Source organism: Nicotiana attenuata, unplaced genomic scaffold, assembly GCF_001879085.1.
Source record: "Nicotiana attenuata strain UT unplaced genomic scaffold, NIATTr2, whole genome shotgun sequence".
NCBI lineage: Eukaryota > Viridiplantae > Streptophyta > Magnoliopsida > Solanales > Solanaceae > Nicotiana > Nicotiana attenuata.
The window spans coordinates 151,213-174,863 of NW_017670562.1; the positions used below are offsets into that span (position 1 = coordinate 151,213).

At 38.4% G+C, this 23,651-nt stretch overlaps 1 protein-coding gene across 1 annotated transcript; it reads right to left on the bottom strand.

Annotated features, from left to right (window-relative positions):
• Positions 1-12,837: 12,837 nt before the first annotated feature.
• On the bottom strand, positions 12,838-15,095 carry LOC109240991 (transcription factor ORG2-like). Its single transcript, XM_019407698.1, has 3 exons — positions 14,817-15,095; positions 13,652-14,011; positions 12,838-12,852 (listed from the first exon to the last, which is right to left on the bottom strand). Exons 1-3 carry the CDS (start codon positions 15,093-15,095, stop codon positions 12,838-12,840), a joined length of 654 nt encoding a protein of 217 aa, XP_019263243.1.
• Positions 15,096-23,651: the final 8,556 nt, after the last annotated feature.

The following is a 23,651-nucleotide window of genomic DNA, read 5'->3' on the forward strand; positions in this document are numbered from 1 at the left end:
AACATGATTTATGCAACAATAAATAGCATGTTGTCAGGTATTTGCACATAAGAAAATAATAAATGCAGTATTTAAATAATTGAAGGACAGTTACAGAAAGGAAACAAAGAGACAAGTCAGTTTCAGGAATAAAAAGAATCATAAGTGCTTTAAAAATAGACAGTTTTATTCAAATAAGGGGAAAGGGTACGGGATAAGGCATGCTTGGACTAATTCACAAAAGTAAGTTCGTTATGGTAAGAGCCTAAAATCCCCAGCAGAGTCGCCATGCTGTCGCGTCCCCTTTTTTTCCTCCTCGCGGAGAAAGTCCGGGTTTCGACACTCATGAGGAGTCGACTCGTTTCCTTTTGGGAATCGGGTGTTTGAAGAGTCTCCACCTAAAGGAATATGGTGCATTAGGGAACATAGAGCGGTTAACTCATGAACCAGTTTGCATTACCAGAGATTAGGGTAAGGGCTCGAAATAACCTCGAAGGGAAGGTGTTAGGCACCCTCGCGGTCCACAACGGTGGGTCCCAGACGAACTTAAACTATGTGAATTAGTCCTTTTACAAACAATTTCAACACAAATTCTCAAATAAAGGCATGTTTTCACATTCTAAACACATATATGATTCAGGTAATGGAAGCAAGGGAGAGGCTTGAACAATTTGCACATATATACATAAAGAAAAGGAAGTTCATTTAAAACACATAGGAATTGAGAAAGGGGTCCTAGGTTGGCTAGCCTACAGGATCATACCCACACAATGCCCGGTAATCACTCCTCAATGAGGGGCTACACGTGACATTAGCGCGTAGTCATCATATCCTTACTACCCAATTCCCTCCCCTTGGTCATAGCCTAAAGCGTTCTAGCAACCTTGAAAGATATCCTATGCGTGCACTACCCGTCCCTTCCTTGTGGCCCTGGAGGTATTTAGGACTCTAATTTAGGTAGCTCTAGACCATCCTAAGGTACCTAAAGGAGAAAAATCTAGGCGTCAACCCAAAACAATTAGGACTGCATTAAAGAGGGAACAATTAAAGGCTCACATATTTACCTCCACAAACAGAACAAGTAAGTGCACGTCTCAAACAACAGTTTTCAGATATTTAAGAGGAACTCTAGAATAAGACATCTAGGTGAGCAGAAAATATGCAGTATTGAGTTAAGATCAAAGTGTAAAAGAACTGGATCCATTTACCTACTGATTTTAGACATGATGAATATGAGCAATCACAAATGACAAGGCGTAGTCTTACAATTGCAGAATTTTAGTCGCCCTACGGGCTTGCATAGGCGTATAATAGTGATGTCCTATGAGCATGGTATCTAATCATTGATCAGGAACGCGGTAAAACAGTAAACAATTTTAAACGAGCAATTTGGATCCTATAAGCATGCTTTCTGGTGATGTTAATTAACACAGCGTTGAATAGATTAGTTGGTCCGTTAATTAAACTGATTTAGAACCTACAGGTGTGAATTAAACTTATTTTAAGTCTAAGTAAACTAGTTTTAGATCCTATAGGCGTGATTTCTAGTTAAACACAAGGTGAAGCAAGCAGAATTTATTTGACCAAAGCGAAATTCCTATAGGCATGATTCCTATTAAAGCTGATTTTAAATCCTATAGGCATGATTTCTAAGGAGATGCAATTTGAATACATGTTGTAATGGGAACTGAACTTCAATTACTTTACACCCTATAGGTATGACATATAAGTGAACATCGCAGCAAATTTACAGGCATGTTATTAGGATGCAGGCTTGATTTTTGAATCCTATTGGCATGATGTCTAAGTGAACAAACATTGAACAAACATTGTAATAGCTTATAGGCATGATATATAGACAACATATTGTAACGTCCTACAGGCATGGTTTTTAAGAATGTAAGCATTCTTTTAAAATCCTATAAGCAGGATATCTGCCCATTCCCCAACAAAATGTGTATAATAATCCCTCCCAATTTACTAATTTCCCCAATATTTATTTACAACGATTATTATAGACCAAGAACTGAATAAATTACATAAATACAAATATACATTAATCTATAGGGAGCCTGAAGTAGGCCTAAAGTAGTTTCCAAGCCTTCAGTAGTCTCAAGTGCCCAAAGTTCCATAGCACAATTCATGTCTAGGTGCGTCAGAGTTCCCGAAGGACCTCAAGGATCCCGGGCAGTGCTCACACCCAGACCTTTCTCAAATAAGAACTAATTTATGTGCAGTGTGGAAGTGCCAGCCCTGATATGCCAGAGTTCAGAGAGATCTCAAGTGTCTCAAAGCAGTACACATGCCAGAGGGGCAGGACTTAATGAACTAAGAGTAAGTGAGAGTGCATAATGACTTCAAAGAGTTTGGTAAACAGTAGAAAAGGGGCCTTCGGAGTAAAAGATTTTCTAAAATCAGTACTAGTTAGGGTGGAAAACAGTTTGAGGAAACATGAAGAACATTTTTGAGGTGAGAGAGCAGGTCACAGAACACACAGTTTCAAAAACATTTTGGGCAAGCAGACTCTTCATAAATGGAGAGAGGGATTGGGGGACACATAGAATACAGCCTAGTGTATAAGCAAACAGATATACAAATAAGGTTGTGGAATTGACAAGTTAGTTACAAAGATTACAATAAAGACATGTTGATAACACATAAGTCTTAGGCACACAATCAGAATACTTGGTAGGGCTAGATACCTTAACAGGATCTCGTTAGTCAAAATAGAATATGTAAGACTTAAATGAGCAAACTAGGCAGGCACTTCATGAATCATTCAAAGTTTAGAAATACTGACCACATACAGAGCAAGCAGGATGTAGACATGATGGGTGAGACAGTAAGCAAACAATGTAGCTTGGACATACTAGTGAACAAATAGGATTCATGCAATTATCTAAAGAAGAATTGGGCATGCTAAACAGTATAAGTAATACAGTAATTAGGCAGCCTAATCTAAGCATGTTGGTTACACATTGAGCATATGACAGTAGAATAGCAAATAGAACTGGAAATCACAAATAATGAACTGCAGCAACAAAGAAACACATAGTTTTGGAATGTGAATTGAATCAGCATACCAGTCAAGGAGAGAATACAGAGTATAGAGCAGAGATGGTGCAAATAGCCAGCCTTGGCTTACAGCCGGCTGGATTAGTGAGATTGCAAGTAACAGAAGAGAATAGAGAGCTTTTATGAGTGTGAGAGTGTGGAGGAACTAGTGTTCGTGTTTAAGAAGTTAAAATAAGAGAGTTTATATAGTAGCTCAAGAGTAGAGAAAATAAGGTAATGAGCCAATCACATGCACATAAGGTATGGGAAATCAATTAACAATCAGTCATGAATCAATTAAGGGGCCACAGTCCCATAACTGGTACTTAATTTAGGAAAGTTTCACACGGAATCCTTTAGTAAATCAAAACCAGGTTAATAAGGTAAGAAATAATCAGGCAATTTATCAAGTGGAAACAATTATGAACAAATTAACCACAAAATCAGACTAGTATTACTTAATTTAAGGAAAGTTATATATGGAATCAATCAATAATTAAGGGCTAGGCTAAATAAGGCAAGAATCAACTCCGAAATTAATCAGAAGTTAGTTCTGAACAATCAAAGCATAAAATCAGGCTAGTAGTATCAATTAATAGTTACACATAAGGCAAGAAGGTAAAATCTAATAAGGAAATCCCAATTTCAAGCCCTAATTTAAGTAAGTACAATTGATTAATCAATTCTTCGACAGAGTTCGAGGCAAACGGGCAGAAGTAGCAAATAACCAGTTAAATAATCAAAATTATAAGAGATTTTTAGGCAAAAATATAGAAGCATACAATAAACAAGAATAAATCAGGAAACTCTAACAGGTACTTTGGTGACAAAACGTTTTAAAAACTAAATATTTGCAGAAAACCTGTTGAAATCAATACCTCAATCTTAGGGTAAACCAAAATTAGTTAGGAATAAAATAGGGAAAGATCAGAAGACATCGAGGTAGAAGTACTGAAGAATTAAAGAAGAAATACCAAAATAAACCTGAGACTGCTTCAGATCTGAGAAGATCTAAACCGATTCCCCCAAAAATTAGCCAAGTTCATAAAATAAACAGAGGTTGAACCAAATGTGGTTTAAACCGGAGATTTAAAACCCTAAAATATGAAGATATTCGTACTCACAGGTATTAGGGTGAACATAAGCGGAAATAGTTAAGGCATGAAAGATTTTGAACCAGATCTAGCTTGAGCTTGGCCAGATTTGCTTTGCCATGTTAAGAAGCAAACTAAATAGGGTCGTAGACAAGTAACCAACAGTGGAGAGAGACCGATAATGTAAGGGAATCCATGGCTGATTCCATTTTGGGTCGGAATCGGAGGAGATAATAGGTGACGGCGCTAGGGTTAGAGAGGGTGAGAGGTGAGAGCATATGAGGGCGGCGGGTTTGGAAGAAATGGGTAGGTTAGGGTTTTTGCTATATTAAAAAGGGTCGGTTGATTTAGGGCTGTTGATCTTCTGAGATCAACGGCCAGGATTAAACGTTAGGTGGGGCGGGTTGAAATTAACCGGGTATTTGGGTCTGGGTTTGGGTCGAACGGGTAGGGGGTAATTGGGCCGGATAGATTTTGGGTTAAAATTGGGCTAGTTAATAGGTGAAAAGGGGGCTATTTGTTAAATACGTAATTATATTGCTAAAATAATTTTAAAAATGGTTAATAAATTATAAAAAATGATTTTCATGCATGGAAATGTTTTAAAGTAATTACTTAATATTTAAAAATATAAAAGGCTATTTTCCGGTAAAAATAATGTAATATTGCATGCATAGGCTATATTTGCAAAGTAATTGCAGTTGCATCCTAAAATACAAATGTGGCTATTTGTGCAATAATTGAAACTTAATACAAATACAAATGATAAAATTAAGCCACAGAAATTATTATAAAACTATTTTGTGATGCAATCAATGATTGTTTTATAAATAAAATGCTGGATAAATTAAAATATTTTAAAAATGCAGAAATTGTATGAAAAATACTAATTGGTGCCAAAGAATAGTTTGAAAATATTATGGGAAAAATTGGATATCGACAATGATCGTCTACGGCGCCTAAGGGCTACCGTTATTTTGAATTCGAGACCTTGCTCTCATCTAACTCGGGCTCAGGGATCCCGATGTCTCGAGCTTACATCAAATCAAGCCCGGCTCGAGGATTAACAAAAACCTTAAGGGGTATTATATTGATCGACTAAAACCTAAGGGTATATTATGCTCTGAGTCCAATGTTCGGGCCAGTCACCAAGGTTATGCAATCAAACTTTTTCACAGATGAAGATGGAATGAAAATTCAACACGAGCCAAAAATAAGACAAAGATATCCTTTTATATTTGCAAGAGATGGTTACAAAGTATAATTACAACATCCACGAAGGATCCTTACACAGGAACAAAGGAGCGAAAAACAAAAACTAAGGACCTAATCCGCTTTTAAGGTCGCGCCCTCGAGAGTGATATCTTCGGGAACCTCCTTCTCGGGGCCTCCCTTTCGATCTTTAAAAATGTTCGTGTGCCCGAAAAGATTCAGGGCAGAGAGTCCTCGATGAGTGTAACTGTATTTCTAGTAGCGGGGATTGGGCATCCTGTTGAGATTTCAGGCCATCATCCATTAAAAAAGAGCGGCAAAAGAAAAAGACCAGAAGGGAAGACAAGAAGATGTAGCTTCACCTTCTACCACAAGAAAAATCAAAAGGGTTGCAAGATGCACGAACAACGATCCAAGAATGTTCATCCTTGGGATGTTGTTCCGATGTGGGATGAAAAAGTTAGTAGATGATAGTGCCACCTCATTCTATAGAAAGCGAAAGGAATGAAGTGCCACACCAGGTTGAAGTTAAGAGAGATAAGCAGCAGTGTAAAGTTCGCATATTTTCTGATGCAAGAAGGATTCGGCGTCCTTCTCACGTTGTTTCAAATCGATGCTTTGGTAAAGTTGCTCCCATATGAGCTTGTGTCCGCAGGTTCGAACCATGGAAATGGATGATTAAAGAAGGAAGCAAAGGAGGGAAAAGATCAAAAGAAGATAAAGATGAGAAAAGTACAGTTCTTTGTTCAACAGAATAGCCTCCTATTTATAGAAGGGCGACGATGGATTGGCGGCGCTAGTGGCCGACCAACACTGACACGCATTTGATGTATTGGGGAAGAGTGCCGACGTGACATTTTCGGTCATTTCAAGCACCTACGTCACGAGCATGACATCATCATGAGAAGCTCGAGGAGATCGTGGTGAAAATCCTTTCTTATCATGTTATTTTAAGAAACGCAGGGACTATCTGTATACGGTCAAAATCATATGCCCCCGATGTAGAAGCTCGAGGTTCCTCCCTAGGCTCGAGTCCGGGAGAGGCCAAGTTCGAAACCGGTGGACCAGACTCAAGCTCAAAGATCGAGTGTAGCGCCCGGAGGCAGGAGTTCAAGGAATACCGACGTCAAGCGTGCTCGACCTCGAAATAGTACCGTTATAGATTTGTACCAGAGCTAGCTAGATTCGTGCCACGTCCCAAAATCATGGCGCAATTCCCGGAATAGGATTGTACAATTCTGTACTAGACGGTTAGACAGTTGTACCAAGAATATTCCCTACTGTAAATGGAAATAATCCTTATTTAAGGTTCCCCCATTATATAAGGGGGATCCCAATCATTTGTAACATCATCTTTTACTGAGCAAAGAATATACTCTCTACTTTTTGCTGTTCATCAGAATTGTCCCTTAGCTTAATTGTTCTTACTTTGATTTCTCTACTTAACTGTTCTTACTGCCCTATACCATCTCAAGGTCATCGTCTCGAGGTCATCACTGCCAAATAACATTGGTTTGGTTCACTTTTATCTTTCATTTCTACTTCATATTCCTTGATTCTTAATTGGTATTGAACTAAATCACATATCTTTAAAACCACAGATCAAATTTAATTGTTACTCGTATTTTTCGAGGTAAACAACTTGTCTCAAAACATTACTAGACTGGATGGAAATAGGAGTAAGGAACGCAGGAATATAAGGGTTATGGAAGAGGATAACCAGGAGGGTGAAAGGGAAAATATGCAGATCCTTTATCATATTGGTATTGGAAGCATTGTGTACAATATTTGGAGAGCAAGGAATGAAGTTTATGGCAGCAGAGAGTACCCAGTCCAAGAACTATATGTGACCAGATTAAGCAAGAGAGTAAGCTCCGATTGAATATGAGCTGGATAGGAAGACAAAACAGCAGAGAAAGAGCATGGATAAAAGATTCGCATAGATGATAATGACAGATAATGTAGTAGCATTGCGAAAATGAGAGAAGGAAAAGTAGAAAAGAATGATTTGTAACTAGAAGTAGCGGCAATTTATTTTTACAAGTTTACAGCCTTCTAAGCTTCAGGTAGCCCTATCTGATAGGTATATTTGACTCATAGGCTTGTAGAGAATTTGTAAATAACAATACTTTTTTATTGGTTTTGATGGAGATTAATAATATTTTTACTTTCACCAAAAAAAAAATCGACTTGCCAATATTGATTTTGTGATGTAGAATGGTAACTTCTAAGCCTTAGATTCCTGATTAACTTTTAATAATGTGATATCATTAGTTCAATTATAGATAAGTTGGGTTTCAAAATTCAACCCATGATATCAGAAACTAAATTTTGTTTTGGTAATTAAACTTTTTATTAATCACCAAACTGATTACATATAAGTTCCATAGTAGACTACATCACAGTCTACTATCTGAAAATATTTACAATTGACTAATCACAACTACTAGAATTAACTAACTTTCAGTTGCTGAATCCATTCTTTGATCCTGGTTGAAGCTCGAACATTACATACGTAAGCAATTTCCCTCACCGGTTGACTTGTAGTCTTCCATCTGCCTTCGAATCTGCGTTGGTTCCTTTCTATCCATACTGCATACACCCATTCAGTGTATACCATCTTGAACACTTGAGCTTTTTTTGTTCTGCCTTTTGCTCTTTCTATGATCCAGCTCTCCATCTGCCCCCATTGTGTTGTTTTGAATATCTTCATCTTCATCCATTTTAGTATCCCTTCCCAGATTTCCATATAGTAAGAGCATTCCATGAATAAATGATTCCTTGTTTCATTTTGCCTGTTACACAGTTTACATATGTGATCCATATTTATGCCCCAACCAGCAATTCTATCCATTGTTAGTAATTTCCCTTGCATCTGCAGCCACATTGTGAACTGGGCCTTTGGTCGAGCATCATTGCCAAACTTGAGTGTCTTCCATGGTATCCTTTCATTGTTTCCAATAAGCTGTAGGTAAATCTGCTTGATTAAGCTTTTGTTGTTGTTGTGTTGCACCAGTGTCATAGATCTTCCTGCTTCGAAAATTCTCCTCACCATCCATCCTGCATGCATTGGTATGACCATTTGATCAAACTGTTGATTCTTAACATAGTAAGAGTGTATCCATCTGATCCACATTCTATCCACCTTATGTTCAATGTCCCAGTTAGCTTCAATCATAGCTGCCTTATTCCACAATCTCATATTTATCAATCCCAATCCACCCATAGATTTTGGAGTTCATACTTTCTCCCATGCTATCAGAGCTTTCCTTGTAATTGTGTTGGTACCAGACCATAGATAGCTTCGACAGTAAGCTTCAATTGCATTTAATACCTTGGAGGGGATAGCAAATATTTGTGACCAATAGGCCTGAATACCAAATAAAACTGTTTGGATTAGCTGTGCCCTTCCTGTATATGATAGTTTCCTGGCAGTCCAAGCAGTAATTCTAGACACCATCTTGTTGATCAAAGGTTGCCACTGAATTAGGGATATTTTCTTTATAGCTAAAGGTATCCCTAAATATCTGAATGGTAGTTCTCTTTTAGTAAATCCTAGCATCTGCAGAATTTGCTTCTGTATCTCTTTAGTAACCCCTCCAAAATAAATGGAACTCTTATCTTTGTTGGCTTAAAGACCTGAGGATTCAGTGAACTCCCTGAAGCATTTTCTAATAGTGTCCACAGATTCCATATCCCCTCTCGAAAACAGCAACAGATCATCTGAAAATGACAAGTGAGTTATTGCTAGCTTAGAACACTTAGGGTGATATTTGAAACCTTTACTTCCTTTCATTTCATTAAGCATCCTACTCAAATATTCCATGGCTATTGCAAATAGGAAAGGAGAAATTGGATCTCCTTGTCTAAGTCCTTTAGCTGCATTGAAAGGAGCTGTTAGTTCACCATTGACCAAGATGGAATAATTCACAGTTGTCACACATTCTAGCACCCATAAAATGAACTGATTAGGAAATCCCAACTCCTCTAACATCTGCTTCAGGTATACCCATTCAACAGAGTCATAAGCCTTCTGGAGATCAATTTTAATCATGCATCTAGGGGACATTCTTCCTTATGTATGCCTTCACCAATTCCTGTGCCAAGAAGATATTGTCTGAGATCTTTCTTCCAGGAATGAACCCAGTTTGAGCTTCACATATCACTATTGCAATTACTTTCTGAATTCTTGCTGCTAGGACTTTGGAAATGATTTTATACATCACTGAACAACAGGCAATGGGTCTATACTCCTTCACATTTGTAGGATGCTCATTCTTAGGGATTAGAGTCACAGATGTACAATTGATAGCTCTATTCATCTTGTTAGTCTCAAAGAACCTTTTAACTGTTTTATGATTTCTGGACCTACGACACTCCATGCTCTCTTATAGAAATAAGCATTATATCCATCCAATCCTGGAGATTTATCATCCCCAATTGATCTTAACCCTTCCATTATCTCATGTTCTGTAACTGAGGAGCAGAGGAAAACTTGTTGCTCATGATTGAGTTTAGGTCCCTTGCTCATTACTAACCTGTTAACTGCCCTTAAGAATTGCTTTGAACTTCCCATTAACCCTTTGTAAAATGAAACAATTTCTTGTTTTATGTCTTTAGGATTAGTCAGCATCTTACCATCTTCCAATGCTTTGAGCTCTTTGATTTGTTTCCTTTGAGTTCTATCTTTTATAATAACAGCAAAGTATTTTGAATTTGAGTCTCGAAGCTGAATCCACTGAGCTCTAGATTTCTGCTTCAATATACTCTCCTCTATCAGACTCCATTTTTTCAGATTCATCAGTGCAGCTCTCTCTTCACTTAGCAAACTGTCATCATAGCTTACATTCATTGCTGTTTGGACTCTCTGAAGGTCTTCTCTGGCTTTGTCAATCTTCTCCACTGTCCCTCTGAATTCCTGTTGGTTTAGCTGTCTGAATACATGTCTCATTGCCTTCATTTTTTTCCAGATATTCTGCATGGGATCTTTATCCAATTGCTTCTTCCACTGAGACTCCACCAGCTGCAGGAACTGTTCATGCTCACACCATATATTAAAGAATCTGAAAGGTGCTGTAATGTTTTGGTTCACTTTAAGCAGGGTTAACAGCATAGGGGCATGGTCTGAAATATTAGGTAAATCATATTCAAGTACAACATGTCCCCAATTCATCATCTAGTCATGATTTCCAAAAGCTCTATCAATCTTGCTATTGACTTTTTCTCCTCCTTTTTGCTTGTTTGTCCATGTATAATAGTCACATTTCCACTGTAATTCATTTAATAGAGTTGTATGAATGCATTCAGAGAAATCCTTTACTTCGTTGAATGTGACAGGATGGGAACTCTGTCTATCAGCAGTTACTAGCATTGCATTGAAATCTCCACATACTAGCCATGGGCAGTTAGTGTTCTGTGCTATTTGTTTCAGACTACTCCACAAACTATGCCTCTCCTCCAGAGTATTGAAACCATAAACAACAGTCATCACACATTGGAAATCATTTGAAGTGATTTCACAATGTATTAATTGAGCTTCCACCCTTAGTACATTGACACTATAGGAGTTTTGATCCCACATCAACCAGATTCTTCCATTGACAGCAGCTGAATAGTTATGGATAATACCCCAACTAGCATTTATTTTTGTAGCTATCTTCTTGTATCTATGTTCCTTAACTCTTATTTCCACCAGTCCCAGTATTTTTATATTTTTTGCTTTTATATAACTCTTTAACTCTTTTTGTTTGTACACTTTATTCACCCCCTAATGTTCCAGAATAGCCAGGTCATTGAGCTATGATAGGTCCTCCTTGGTCAGGAGGTTTAGCTTGCCTTATTCTCTACATCTCTCTCTGTTTTAACCCTGTAGCTTCAATCCTAGCTTTGGACACCATCACTGCACTCAATTCAGGAAAATTGGTTAGGTTCAATTCTGGATTAGGCATCTGCTCCTTTCCTTTACTGAGACTTCTATCCTTCTCATCTGGTGTTGCACTTTCTTGTTGCTGCAGTTTACTCATTCTATCATCCACTCCATTTAGATTACCTTCTGTAGTCACCTGTTGTTGTTCCTCATTCTGCTTGGGCATAGTTTCTTTTGGCTTCCATTCCTGCACTATTGTTCCCCTCCTCTTCTGTTATGTACTTGTCTATCCATCACTTGCAGCTCAGGTTTCTTAGTACAATTGTGTCCAATAACTTGACATTTTGGACAGAATTGGGGCTTCCATTCAAACTTCACTTCTTGTTAAAACTTTTTTCCATCTAGATCCATTACTACTATTGTATCCGGCAGTGGCTTGGATACATTAACTTCAATCAACATTCTAGCATAGGAAATCCTCATTTGCTTAGTTGTAGATTTATCAACAAATAGAGGTTTGCCTAATGCACTAGCAATCCTGCCTAGTGATCCACATCCCCAACAGCTCATAGGAAGTTTAGGGAATTTTACCCATAGCGGAATCTCTGTCATAAACTCTTGCTTAAAGTCAAAACCAGGGTTCCACAATTTCATAATAATTGGTCTATTCCTCATAGTATAAGGTCCAACAAAGAGTACTTCATTCATATCATTTTTGCTATTGAATCGAGCTATATAATATCCCTCCTCATGCAAATACAGGTCTGGCATAGGAATAGAGTTTCCCATTTGAGAAATATGCCTGTGCATGATGGTATATCCTGGTGTCTCTCCCAAAACATAGACAATAAGTGAGTTTTTCCATTTTTCTGCTTCCCTGTCTACTTCTTCTTTCTCCAGTTGCACTATCGTCTCTCCATCAACTATTTGGGGAGGAAAATAGCTTAGGGCCATTCCATTTTCTGCCACTCGATTTCCTGCAAATAGGGAGTTCCACTTTGGCTTAATCATCTCCTTAGCTTCCTTTTGGTTTTCATCACTCTTTACTGTTGGATCAACTGGTTCTCGTGCTAGAACCACCTCCTTCTGAACTAGATATGTGCTTAGTTTCCCCTGTTTTACTTCCTCTTCGTTAGAATTCCCAGTCATAGGAGTTTTCTCAACATCCTCCGTTGCTTTAGTTTTGACAGCTGAGCTCGATGACGGATTTAAAGCTTTCACAGCTGAGCTCGATGCCGAATCTGAAGCTGGGTACTGTTCCATTGGTATTTTTGTCACTGGCTGCTTTGATGTTGATGCTTGCTCCTTGGATTGAACATGCACTGAACTTCCAAACGCTATTTGTATCTCTTTTCTAGGTCGTCCCCTTCCCTGACCTCGCCCCCTTCCCATGGAGCTTCAGTGCGTACGTTAGACTAACCTACGCTTAGAGAGAAGCTAGAGCGAAGAGAGAGAAGGTCTAAGAGAAACTAAAATTTTGGATTCCTGGAACTAAATTTGAGTGCAATATGAATGAGCACGGCTTTAAAGTCTTCTTGTTCTTGTTTTCAAATAGCTTCATGTAGTATTTAAGATGTTTTAATAGTGAGTTATTGAGATTCTAAAGAAATATATAAACGAAACTACATACTTTTATTTGTCGTCAACCTACAGTTGACAATTACTTAGCAGAACTGAAAATTTAAGCTAAACTACGATTTTGGTTTTCTTCATACATTGCTAAAAACATTGTCTTCAGACTCTGAATCTCCATTCCAATTGTCCCTTGCATTAGGAATATTTAAAAAAATTAAATTAGAAAAATGTCAATAATTTCTTTTTTATCACATAAACTAAAGCTTTCAAGAAATTACGTTGTTTCTCTTCAAAAACAAAACCCGTTTTAACTTTAACTGTATGTATAGACCTCTTACTTTGGAAGCTTACATTAACTACTACAACAAAATTAGTACTGTTTAGCAACTAAAAAGCTTATATTATTTTAGGGGATAATGCACTATGGATCCCTCAATTATTGATAAATTATGGATTTGATCCTTGTAATATTTGGTTAAGCATATGTAATCTTCATTTAGCTAATATGTGTGTTTTTGGTCCCTTTGTATAAAAGATATATGATATTTAGACTATTTTTACAATTATATTACATTCAAACATGGAGTAACAGTAAAAACATAACAACATATAGACAATTGAATGGCTTAATTAGCACTAGGTTCACTATCAGAGGGATCAAAAGTGCACATATTAAATTAATTAAAGGTTATATGTACTTAACCGTTGATATTTGAGGGACTAACTCTCCTTATTTTAATGTTACAAAAAAAAATTGTAACTTTACTTTTACATATAATGGATAAATTTCAGTGATGAGCCAAGTGAAATAAACCCCAACTCCAATTTTGTTTTTGGAGAAGTTATTTCAAATAAAGAAAAGGCCAAGTACCTGAAAGTGCAAGTTGTGAAAAATCTTATCTCCAGAAGATTTAAAGGACGTTGCATTTAGCAAAAGAAACCCATCTTCTTCTAAATTTTGGAATGCTTCTGAAATTGGAAAATCATTTGTCTGAGTTGTAGAGATTTGAACCAAAACCTGCCCATTACAGACTGAACTTGCAGAAATAGATGTTGAAGATGCAGAAGAAGTTGTATTTCTCTGACTATTAGTATTATTAGGCTGGACTAATATATCTGCTTTCTTTGATAAAAACAACTCTTTTGTTTGACTTAGCCTCTCTATTTCCTTCTTCAGCTCTGGTATATATTCTTGCACATAAGATATTGTTGCTGGAAACCCTAGCTTTTTCTGTAATTAAAGAGACATGGGTTAAACAACTAATTAATTAATGGACAAATTAAATAGATCTATGAAATATTACAAAACCCAAGTTTAGGTGATGTGAATCATTGTTATCTTCTTTGCAATCTCCTAATTAGGTATCTAGCTCTCTAATTAATTAAGCTTGTTCTTTGAGTCAGGTCTGACAAAAAAATGTTTACGCTTTGTGAATTTTTTTAACACAATCATGTCATTTATAAGTTCATCACAAGTAAATCTCTTCAATAAGTATTACTCCCTCCATTTCATATTAAATGAGTTACTTTTCTTTTTAGTCTGTTCCAAAACAACTGACACATTTCTAAATTTGGAAATAATTCAACTTTAAACTCTTCATTTTACCCTTATGGCCCTTAATGAGAATCTTTTATAGTCATACAAATGGCATGGCCCCACAAACCTTTTACCCCTTAATCTTTTAATACAACAAGTTTTAAAAGTCTTCTTCTTTTTTCTTAAACTCCGTGCCGAATCAAACTATTTCAAATAATATGAAACGGAGGGAGTAATAATTAATAATCTAATAGAAATAACAATTAATATGCTATAATATGCTAAACCAGACTAGACTATCCGCGTATATAACTTAAATCTCCGATATAAAAAGATACATAAATAGAGACGGTGTTTTTCCTATCATCAAAAGCAATTAGTATGTAAACTAAATTATTTTCTTGATAGTACGTACTTATGAGATAAATACAGACTTTTGATGTATCGAAGAGGGACATTTATTGTATTACGAGAGACATAATTGTTATAGGGATTGTACCTTTTGAAGAATAGCAGGAAGAAGCAGAGAACGAAGAGTGGAATAAAGGAAATTCATCTTCTTCCGTCGATTACGCTCGCTTGCGTTATGGCTTAGCTTCTTCGCCATTAATGACGCATTATCAAAGCTTTTTTCTTGTTGCTGATAAGAAGATGGAGAATATTGAATATTATCAATATGTAAACCTCCAAACAAGTCGTTAGTAATCTCATTTTGTAGAATATTATTATTCTGCTGATCATAGTTTTGTGGTTCTTCAAAGGACCATTCAGTACTCATTTTTGCAAAAATAGAAGAGGAAAAAGCTAACATTTTGTAGAAGGTTTCTTAAGGAGAAATAATATTACTTTCCTGAGATATTGGGGAGTGACTATCTTCCCTATTTATACAAACTGCTGTAATTTTTGTTGATTTTAATACCTTGGTTCTGTTTAAAAATTATAGTTTGTCATAAATTAGATAAAAAAAAACAACAACGTACTTAATATTAGTTTAATCAGGGCTGAAAAAAATTAGTTAAGTTATGCACTATGCTCGGTGCATTTGGTGTAAAAACTTATGTATTCAACAAAAAAACTAAAGAAATACTTTAACTTTAATTAACTTTTCTTTTTTTCAAATACTAAGTTTAAAGGTATTATTTGAACCTGGGTTTCATGTAAGTAGTTGTGAAAGAAAGAATGGATATATGTACTAGTTATTATAAAGCTAACAAGAAATTGTTTGACTAAAAAGTGTTAAACCTTTTTGTTAAACTAATTAAATAGGAAGATTTGAAGCAAATCCTAGCCAAAGATAATCTATCCTAGATCTCAGAAAGAAGATAAGAATAAACAAGCATAGCTGAACATAAAATTTGATTATAGTTACCATTGAATCCCATAATGTAAAAAAAGGATGATGATTTCAACAATATTAAATGATAACGAAGAATACATGAATGAAAAGAGTCACCGTTCTTAAACAAGGTTGAACCCCATACATTTGATATGATTAAATTAATGAAGAATACCGAGGTTCTAAGCTTCTTTTGTCCTTTCTTCTTGGCGAGGAGCCTGAGATGAAGATTCATCTTCATCTTCAGAGATATGTCTATATGTGTGTGAGTTCTTTCCAGCCCCCCTCAGTTACTCTCTCCCATGATATTTATACAAAAATACTTTCTTTACCCAACGATCCTTAACCGGAGTACCTAAGTTCTTGAAATGTCTTGTGGAATATTCCTCTAAAATGTCTAAGTGTTGAACTAGCTGTTCAGGTCGAACTGAGTGCTCGACCTCGACCGTAGTTGAACCACTCGTTGGTGTATTGCTTCCCATACGTGACCTCGGCTTGGTTGACTCTTGGTCGTCTGTTCATATTTTGACCTATACAGTTAGTCCCTCTGCCCGTCGGGGTTGCCTTTGGGCGAGCTCGGTGGGCGGACTACGCCAGTTGCACTTTTTGAGAAATCTGCGAACGTTGGCCAAAGAGTGATTCAGCTTTGTTGGCGAGGTGACGCTTCAAGAGCCGCACCTGGCCGTTACATTAGTTTGAAATGACACTTTCTTCATGTGTCACTATGGCGAACGTTCCTCATACGTTACATCATTTCCCTCGCTTCTTCCGTTTCGAAATTAATGACGCGGTGTTTGGGCTTTCTCGATTGGGGTGCCTATATTCTTATAAATAGGGATAGGCACTCATCTGAATTGTTGTGTTTTCAGAGCCTTTGAAGCCCGAGTTCTTATCTTCTTCGAGTTTTCAGCTTCTGTGTTTTCTTCTACCCTTCAGTATCCTTTGCAACTATCATCTCCTTCATCTTTGTATTTCTTCTTCACACAATCAGAAAAAAGGCCAACGCTTCCTCTGACCCTGTGACGTTGGCTACGGATGCACCTCCTCATGAGGAAGGGGTGGCCATGGTGGAAGATGAAAAATTTTCCACCATGGACGAGATAATCTAACGCTCTGGGAAGGTTAGATCAGACTTCAAAAACCTACCTGAGGATGAACCTGAACCTGCCATTTCTACGATGGATGCGGCGGCGATTACTGCATTTAGGATTAAGTGGCGAATCCTGGCCCATGTTGAAATCGTTCCCGCTGGTAGTGATGTAGTCCAAATACACCGCCCAGGGTACTGCGCATTTTACGCATACCTGTTTATCGTCGGCTACACGCTTCCTCTTCCTTCCTTGGTAGAGGATTTTTGCCGCTTTTACAACGTGTGCCCTGCTCAGCTCTCTCCGTACATATACAAGCTTTTCCTCATGCTTATCAAATACGCGCAGTTGTCCAGTCGTGGTATTTCTCTACGCCATGTGCTTCACCTCTTCGCCCCAAGTTTTCACAGGGGCACGATGATTCATACGAGCCAACGATGGACCAAGGCGTTGGTAGAGAAGATGGATGATAAAACTAATCGTCGTTTTTGGGAAAATTTCTTCTACATGAAGACAGCGCACGTGGTATCGAACCCCAGCAGATTCCCCGAGGAGTAGAACTTTGCTAGTAAGTGTTTCCCTTCTAAAATGACCTGTTGTTTATTTTGGGGTAATATGATCGTTCTCTTTCTTCCTTTGCAGCCAAGCGGGATCCTCCTCCACAAATTGTTGACATTCGCGACTGGGTGAGTCAGTTTTTGCCCCATACAATGGGGATTCGCGAGTGGTCGCACTTCAATGAGAGGTTCGGGCGTAGACCTGCGACCGGTGAGTCACTTTTGGCTTCAATTGTTGACTTTTATACCGTCATTTCTATCATCTTATCTCTCTTCTTTGTTTATGGGTCGGAGGACAGCAAGGAGGGCGAGGGCTCCTACGCCTGCTTTTCGCCAAATGGGTATCTCACCAGAACCCATACTCGTTATAGCTGCAAGTGAGCCTGCTAAAGCCGCCGCTGTCTCGCAGACTTCGACTTCGCGCGGGCTTGGCCGTGTCGCGCCCCCTTTTTCTCGCGAAATCGGGTTTATGACATTTGGAAGACAACTCGTTCCCTTTTGGGAATTGGGTTTAATGGAATTGAAGAGTCGCCACCTAATGATTGAAGTGCATTAGGACACTTTTAGAAGAGCTTGATTTTGGATAACCAGAGATAGGGTAAGGGCTTGAAATTATTCCAAGGGGAAGGTGCTAGGCACCCCTCAGAATCCACTAGTGTGGTTCCCGGCCAAACTATTGTTGTGACTTAAGGTACAAATAACATATAGACAAGTAGGACTTCAAATAAGAGGGGATTTTTCACATAAAGGTTAGAAATAAACAAAGTCGGAAAGCATTGAAGAAAGTTGATTTAGAAGAAACGTTTTAAGATTTTAAAAGAAACAAAGAAACAAAAGGGAGGGGGTCCTAGGTTTATTAATAATATGGATCACCCCACACAACATGCGGTAATCATTCTTACACGTGATGTTATTGGTACACATAGGGGTATAGGGAATGGGGAGTTGCAAGAAGTAAAGAGCAGGCTAGTGGGCATAACCCAACAATGGGAGATGCTGGCACACCCATAAGCCTACTGGAACACATTGTTTAGAGGTCAGGATCCCCTAAGGGATCAAGTTTAATCCATAGACAATAACTTGCATATTGCCATGTTTTAAACTGTAACTCAAAGCACACAAAGGGAATAGGGAGGATGGGTTCATAACAGAAACAAGCAAAAGAAAACAACATGCTAGTTTAAGTAGTTAACTTTGCAGAAGTAGTAAAGTAGACATAGATGTAGAAAGCTGTAAGTAAACACATTGTGGTGATGCTGAAAATTAAAATTAGGACATACCAGTTTCAAATAGGAAAAAGCAGTAGTCTTTGTGAAAGTCAGAATGCAGACAAGAAGAGAGAGTTCTAGTAAGAGTTCAGAAGAGATTGTAAAGTAGTACTGGAGGATTGTTAATCGTGTATGCTGTGTGTTAAAGAGAAGTAGTGTATTTATAATGCAGAAAACAGGCAGAAATAAAGTAAGAAAATAGTTTGATAACTGATTGTCAATCAATTAGACAAGGCTTCATTTAATTAAGGGATTCAGATTCAAACGGGTAAAACCAATTAAGGAAAGAAATTAATCAAACACTTTGTGCAAAGTAGTAAATTAGGGGCAAATACATAAAGGCTATTTAAGGACAAGGTCTTTGAAATACACAGTTGTACAATTTAAGGAAGAAAATCGATTAACAGCCAAGAAATCTGAGGCCAGAGATTTTGTACGAATGAACCAAGTCAGAAAGATGGGAAAGATTTTTAACTTAAGGAAAATCAGCAAACAAATCAATTAGACCTATTTAAAAGGAATTCTAAATCAATCACATGTTTGAAAACCTTTTTTGAAGAAAGATTCATCACATATAAAAGCATACAGACACGTTAAACATGAAGGAAACTTTGTCATGCCCTTGTAAAAATCAGTAGAAAGAATCCAGTGTAGAAGAGTTTAGCAAAAGGTTCAACATTGTATGAAAACAAAGGTGTAAACTCAGTTCAGAGACTCAAAGTTAGTCTGATAGAGTTAGGGGTTTTGAAATGAAACCCTAGTTCAATCAAACCATAAAACAAGGATGAGAGGGCAGGCAATTGAATCAAAATCATGTTCAAAAGTTTCAAAAAAGGACGGGCTTCTTCAGCAATAGAACTTATGAAGAATATGATAGCAAAGTAACATGCAATCACAGTAGAAGGATTCAAAGAACATAATAGCAAATACTGATACGAACAGTAGAAAAAGCATGCTTAGAAGAAACTTAAACAGGGCTCAGTAGAAGGCAAACAGAGAAACTTAAAAACTTAGCAGGAAAATACAGTAGAAGAACACAAGAACACCGAAAAAGTATAGCAGAAAAGCATATAGGAAAACACAGTAAGATAAACATATAAGAACATGGTAAAAATACAGTAGAGAAGTCTACGAGACCATAGTATAGGAAAATATAGTAAGAGAAGCATACAAAAGATGATATGAGAACACAGCAGAGGCAAACACACGAATAACAAAGAAGAAAAATCATGAAACACTTAAACACTTTCCAGAAAACCTTAAATCGGAAAAGAAGGGTGTTCAAAGTAATTTTCAAAATAAAAGTTAGGGAAATCGTTTGAAAACTCAAGTAGAGCATAGATACGCAACAGATCTAAAAAGAATTGGAGAAAAACCTCGAAGGGTTAGGGCTTCAGAAGAACCCTAGAATGAGAAAGGCTTTGAAAAGGTCATTGACCTGAGTCGGAGAAGTTAGAATCAGGCTTAGAAGACCAGGATACGCCGGAGCAAGGCCGGAGATGGTCGTGAAACCTCGAGCCGGAAAAGGTCTGGATTAAAACCTTCGAGGTCATACCTCGAATCTTCAGGTAGCAGGCACATAGGAGCAATAGGAGGTGAATATAGGACTCCCACAGCCTGAGAAGCCATGGATTCCGGTGAGTTTCACGGTGGAGGTGGTAGGAGACGATTAGGGTTCCGGGAAGGTTCGAGAGAGTTTGAGAGAAGGGGGTGTTTAGAGGCGGCTGATTAAGTGAAATGATTTTAGGGTTGGGGGGTTTGGAAATTAAAAAAGGAAGGGGGAATTGTGGCCGTTGATCAAAATGATCAACGGCCTGGATAAAAAAAGGGGAGGCGGGCGGGTTTTTTAATTGGGTCATGGGCGGGTAAATTTAGGATTTGGTCCGGTCCAATTGGGATTGAAATTGGGTTAGCTAGGGTGGTCGATTTGGGCTACAATTGAAATGAAATAGGGCTAGATTTTAAATAGCCATTTTTTTCCCTTTTATTTTATAAAAATAGTAAAATGATTTCTGAAAACAAATTAAAGGTACTAAATTAATTAATAATATATAAATATTAAATTAAAAATACTGGTCAATTTGGTAATTATAAACACAATTAATTCTTAAAATAGGCTAATATTGCAATTATATGCAATTTAGCTTTAAAAAATACTAAATAAATTTGTAAAAATGTGCAAAAAATTACCCTAGCTATATTTTGGTATAAATATGAGAATAAAATAAATTAATCACCAAAATGATAATTCGAGGAATAATTATTGGTTTTTGTATAGCTAAAATCGGGCAATAAATTGATTTAAAAATCTTTTTTAAAAAATCAGGAAAAATACTAAAACATTTGGACACTCTTATATATGCAAACATATGTTATTTTGAAAGTATTTTGCATATAAAATATATACAGGGAAAAATTGGATATCAACAGGCCGCCCAGGTGCTTCTCCCCTAGCGGGGGTTTCGGCTCCCGTTGTTCATTTGGTGGACGAGTCGTTGGAGCGCGAAGACGAAGAGGCTCCATTAAAGAGGCGGAGGATAGTGGCTGAGACTGAGGGACCTTCGAGGGGTGAACCCGTGTTGGCGGTGTCCGAACCGCACGGGGTACTGGTTTGGGCGTTGAAATCGTGCCTCCTCCGATCGTGGAGATGGCTTCTTTGGAAGGGGGCAGAGCTCGGAGGCCGCCGCAATCATTCCGAGTGGTCCATCGACTTCGCAATAGGCCCGTGCTCCCTCTTCAGCCAGCGAGAGGGCAAAGGGCGTGGTTGTAGATGACTATGAGTCCGGTTCAGATATTGACCCCGAGGACATAAGAATGTTTGAGGAGGGGTTCACTCGGGTTGAAGCGGGAACGGACAGTTCCTCTCGCGTGATCGAGATTTTCCCAGATTGCAATTTGTTGGAGTACACAGTAAGCTTGGTATCCCAATTTGCCCTTCTTTGTTCCGCTACGGAAAACAGGGCCCTTCAGGAGATCAGCGATGCTGGCCTATCACGGGGCGTAGCCGGAATGGCTTTGAGGGTGAGTTTTTATTGCTTTCTTCGTTTTACGTTTTCTACTCTTGCTGACTTTTCTTTGTTCTCTTTTCTTTATTCAGACTTTCGTTTTAGAGATTGAGAGTCTCTGCCGCGAGGAGAGGTGGGCTGCCATTTTCCAGATTTTAGTTTCAAAGTACTGCCGATACCGTGACAAGTGACGCGAGATGCATGCACGACTTAGGGAGGGCAGCAATCTTCAGTCCCTTAGGGAGGAGTTGGAGAAGAAGGACAAGGACTTGGTGTGGTCCATCGGCAGATGCAACGAACTCGAGGGGCTGCTTAGGGCTAAATAATAGGAGCTCGAGGTGGGCAAGAGGGTCACGGCTGAGTGCGTTGATCTTCGGGCGATGGTGGTGGCCTTGCGGATGGAGCTTGAGCAGAGAGCCACCAGAGTCGCCGGTCTGAGTGTTGAGTTTGCGGAGAAAGTGACCGAGTTGGAAAGGAAGGCGGCCGAGCTAGAGAGGGCTGAGGGAGACTGAGTAACGGCCTTGGTGAGGGCCGAGGCATTGGAAGATTCTATCTGCGTTCTCAGGTCCGAACAGGAAATTAAAATGGAAACGGCCGCTCTGAAGGAGGCGCGACTTGATGAGTGGATTGGTGGGCTTGAAAGTGATGTCTCGAGCTTGGGTGATCAAAATACCGCTCTCGAGGCTGAGAGGGCGCGATTGTTGGCTTCGACTCGTACGTCCTCCTCTATTGACGTTCCTCGCCACATGTACAAGATGTGGATCCATGATGAGGCTCAGTGAGATATATATAAGTGCTTGTTGGCAGCGGGGAATATTTCGGAATCCGCTTTTGAAGAAGTCCGTTTTAAAGCGCGTGAGGCCCGGCTTGCCTGCGGCTATGACCCTGCAGCACCGGAGGCTGATGGAGACGATGAGGCTGAGGACGGACTTGCCTTTTATGATGAACGTACTGATGGAGAGAGTGATGGTGGAGGTGAAGTCGCTGAACCAAGCGGAAAGAGAGATGACAGCGTGGATGGGGATAATGTTGAGTGAAGCTTTTATACTTTTGTACTTTTTTTTATTTGTTTTAGCAAATATACCACTAACTAGGCTGCCTAGTGATCGCTGCCAACTCCGCACTACTAATAAATAGCAAGAGAGATTCGCAATAGCTTTTACCCGATTTTTTGGTCGGGATCGAATCCTCAGAGAGCTAGAAGTTGGAATCGAGTATCTATCTAGATTAGGATTGCGTATGTGTTCTTAATTACACTTCTATTCATTTTTGGGGTTTTACTAATAATTCTACTTTTAACAAACTACAAATTGTAAATTAAGCTAACGGTTAAATACTATGGGTTGTTCAAATAGTGTAAAGGGCACTAGGGTGGTGACTACCGCCTAGGTGGTCAATTGACGGGTACTTGAATCTAAGGCTCATTTGACATATTTGGGGAGTATGTTATAGCCTTTGCACGAATTTATCCACTCAACACCTCTCGGTGGTTCAAGTGATTTTGCCCGAATTGGCTTTCTCAAGACCAATTGGGTATGCAATTTTGCACGAGCAACTTAGGGTTCAATTCGGGTATTACTCTCTCGAGGTTTAACCCTTTAATTGGGGCTATCAATTTCTTGAATACGCCCCAATTCATTGTTGGACCAATTTCGGAGACTTAGGCTCTCTTTCTCAAGAAGAGCTTAAGTCAACTCAATACAAACTAGTGTTTGCAACCACTAAGTCGGAAATTAACCATGAAATTGGCCCAAATAACAAACACCCATAGTCAAATTAGCCCTAAAATACAAGACCCATCAATTACCCACACTAGGGTTGAGCCACAACCCTAGCTATGGGGTCTAGCTACTCATATTCAAAGAAGAAAAACAAGAAATAGATGAAGATAAACACATATTAATTAACTGCTAGTTATCAACTCCCCCAAACTATTATAAATGCGTCAAAATCCCTAGTTATCAACTCCCCCAAACTTAAGCTTTTGCTTGTCCTCAAGCAAACAAAATAAGACCCACCCCTTAAGGGAAAATCCAAGAAATTTTTAGCTATTCTAAAGTTACCTCAACTAGCATCAGTT

What these genes read in the sequence shown, in the direction of transcription:
- LOC109240991 (XM_019407698.1), bottom strand. Translation starts at nt 15,095, where the DNA reads ATGAGTACTGAATGGTCCTTTGAAGAACCACAAAACTATGATCAGCAG. An exon ending in TTCCTGCTATTCTTCAAAAG is followed by an intron (nt 14,012 to 14,816) that starts GTACAATCCCTA and finishes CTTTAATTACAG; the next exon opens with AAAAAGCTAGGGTTTCCAGC.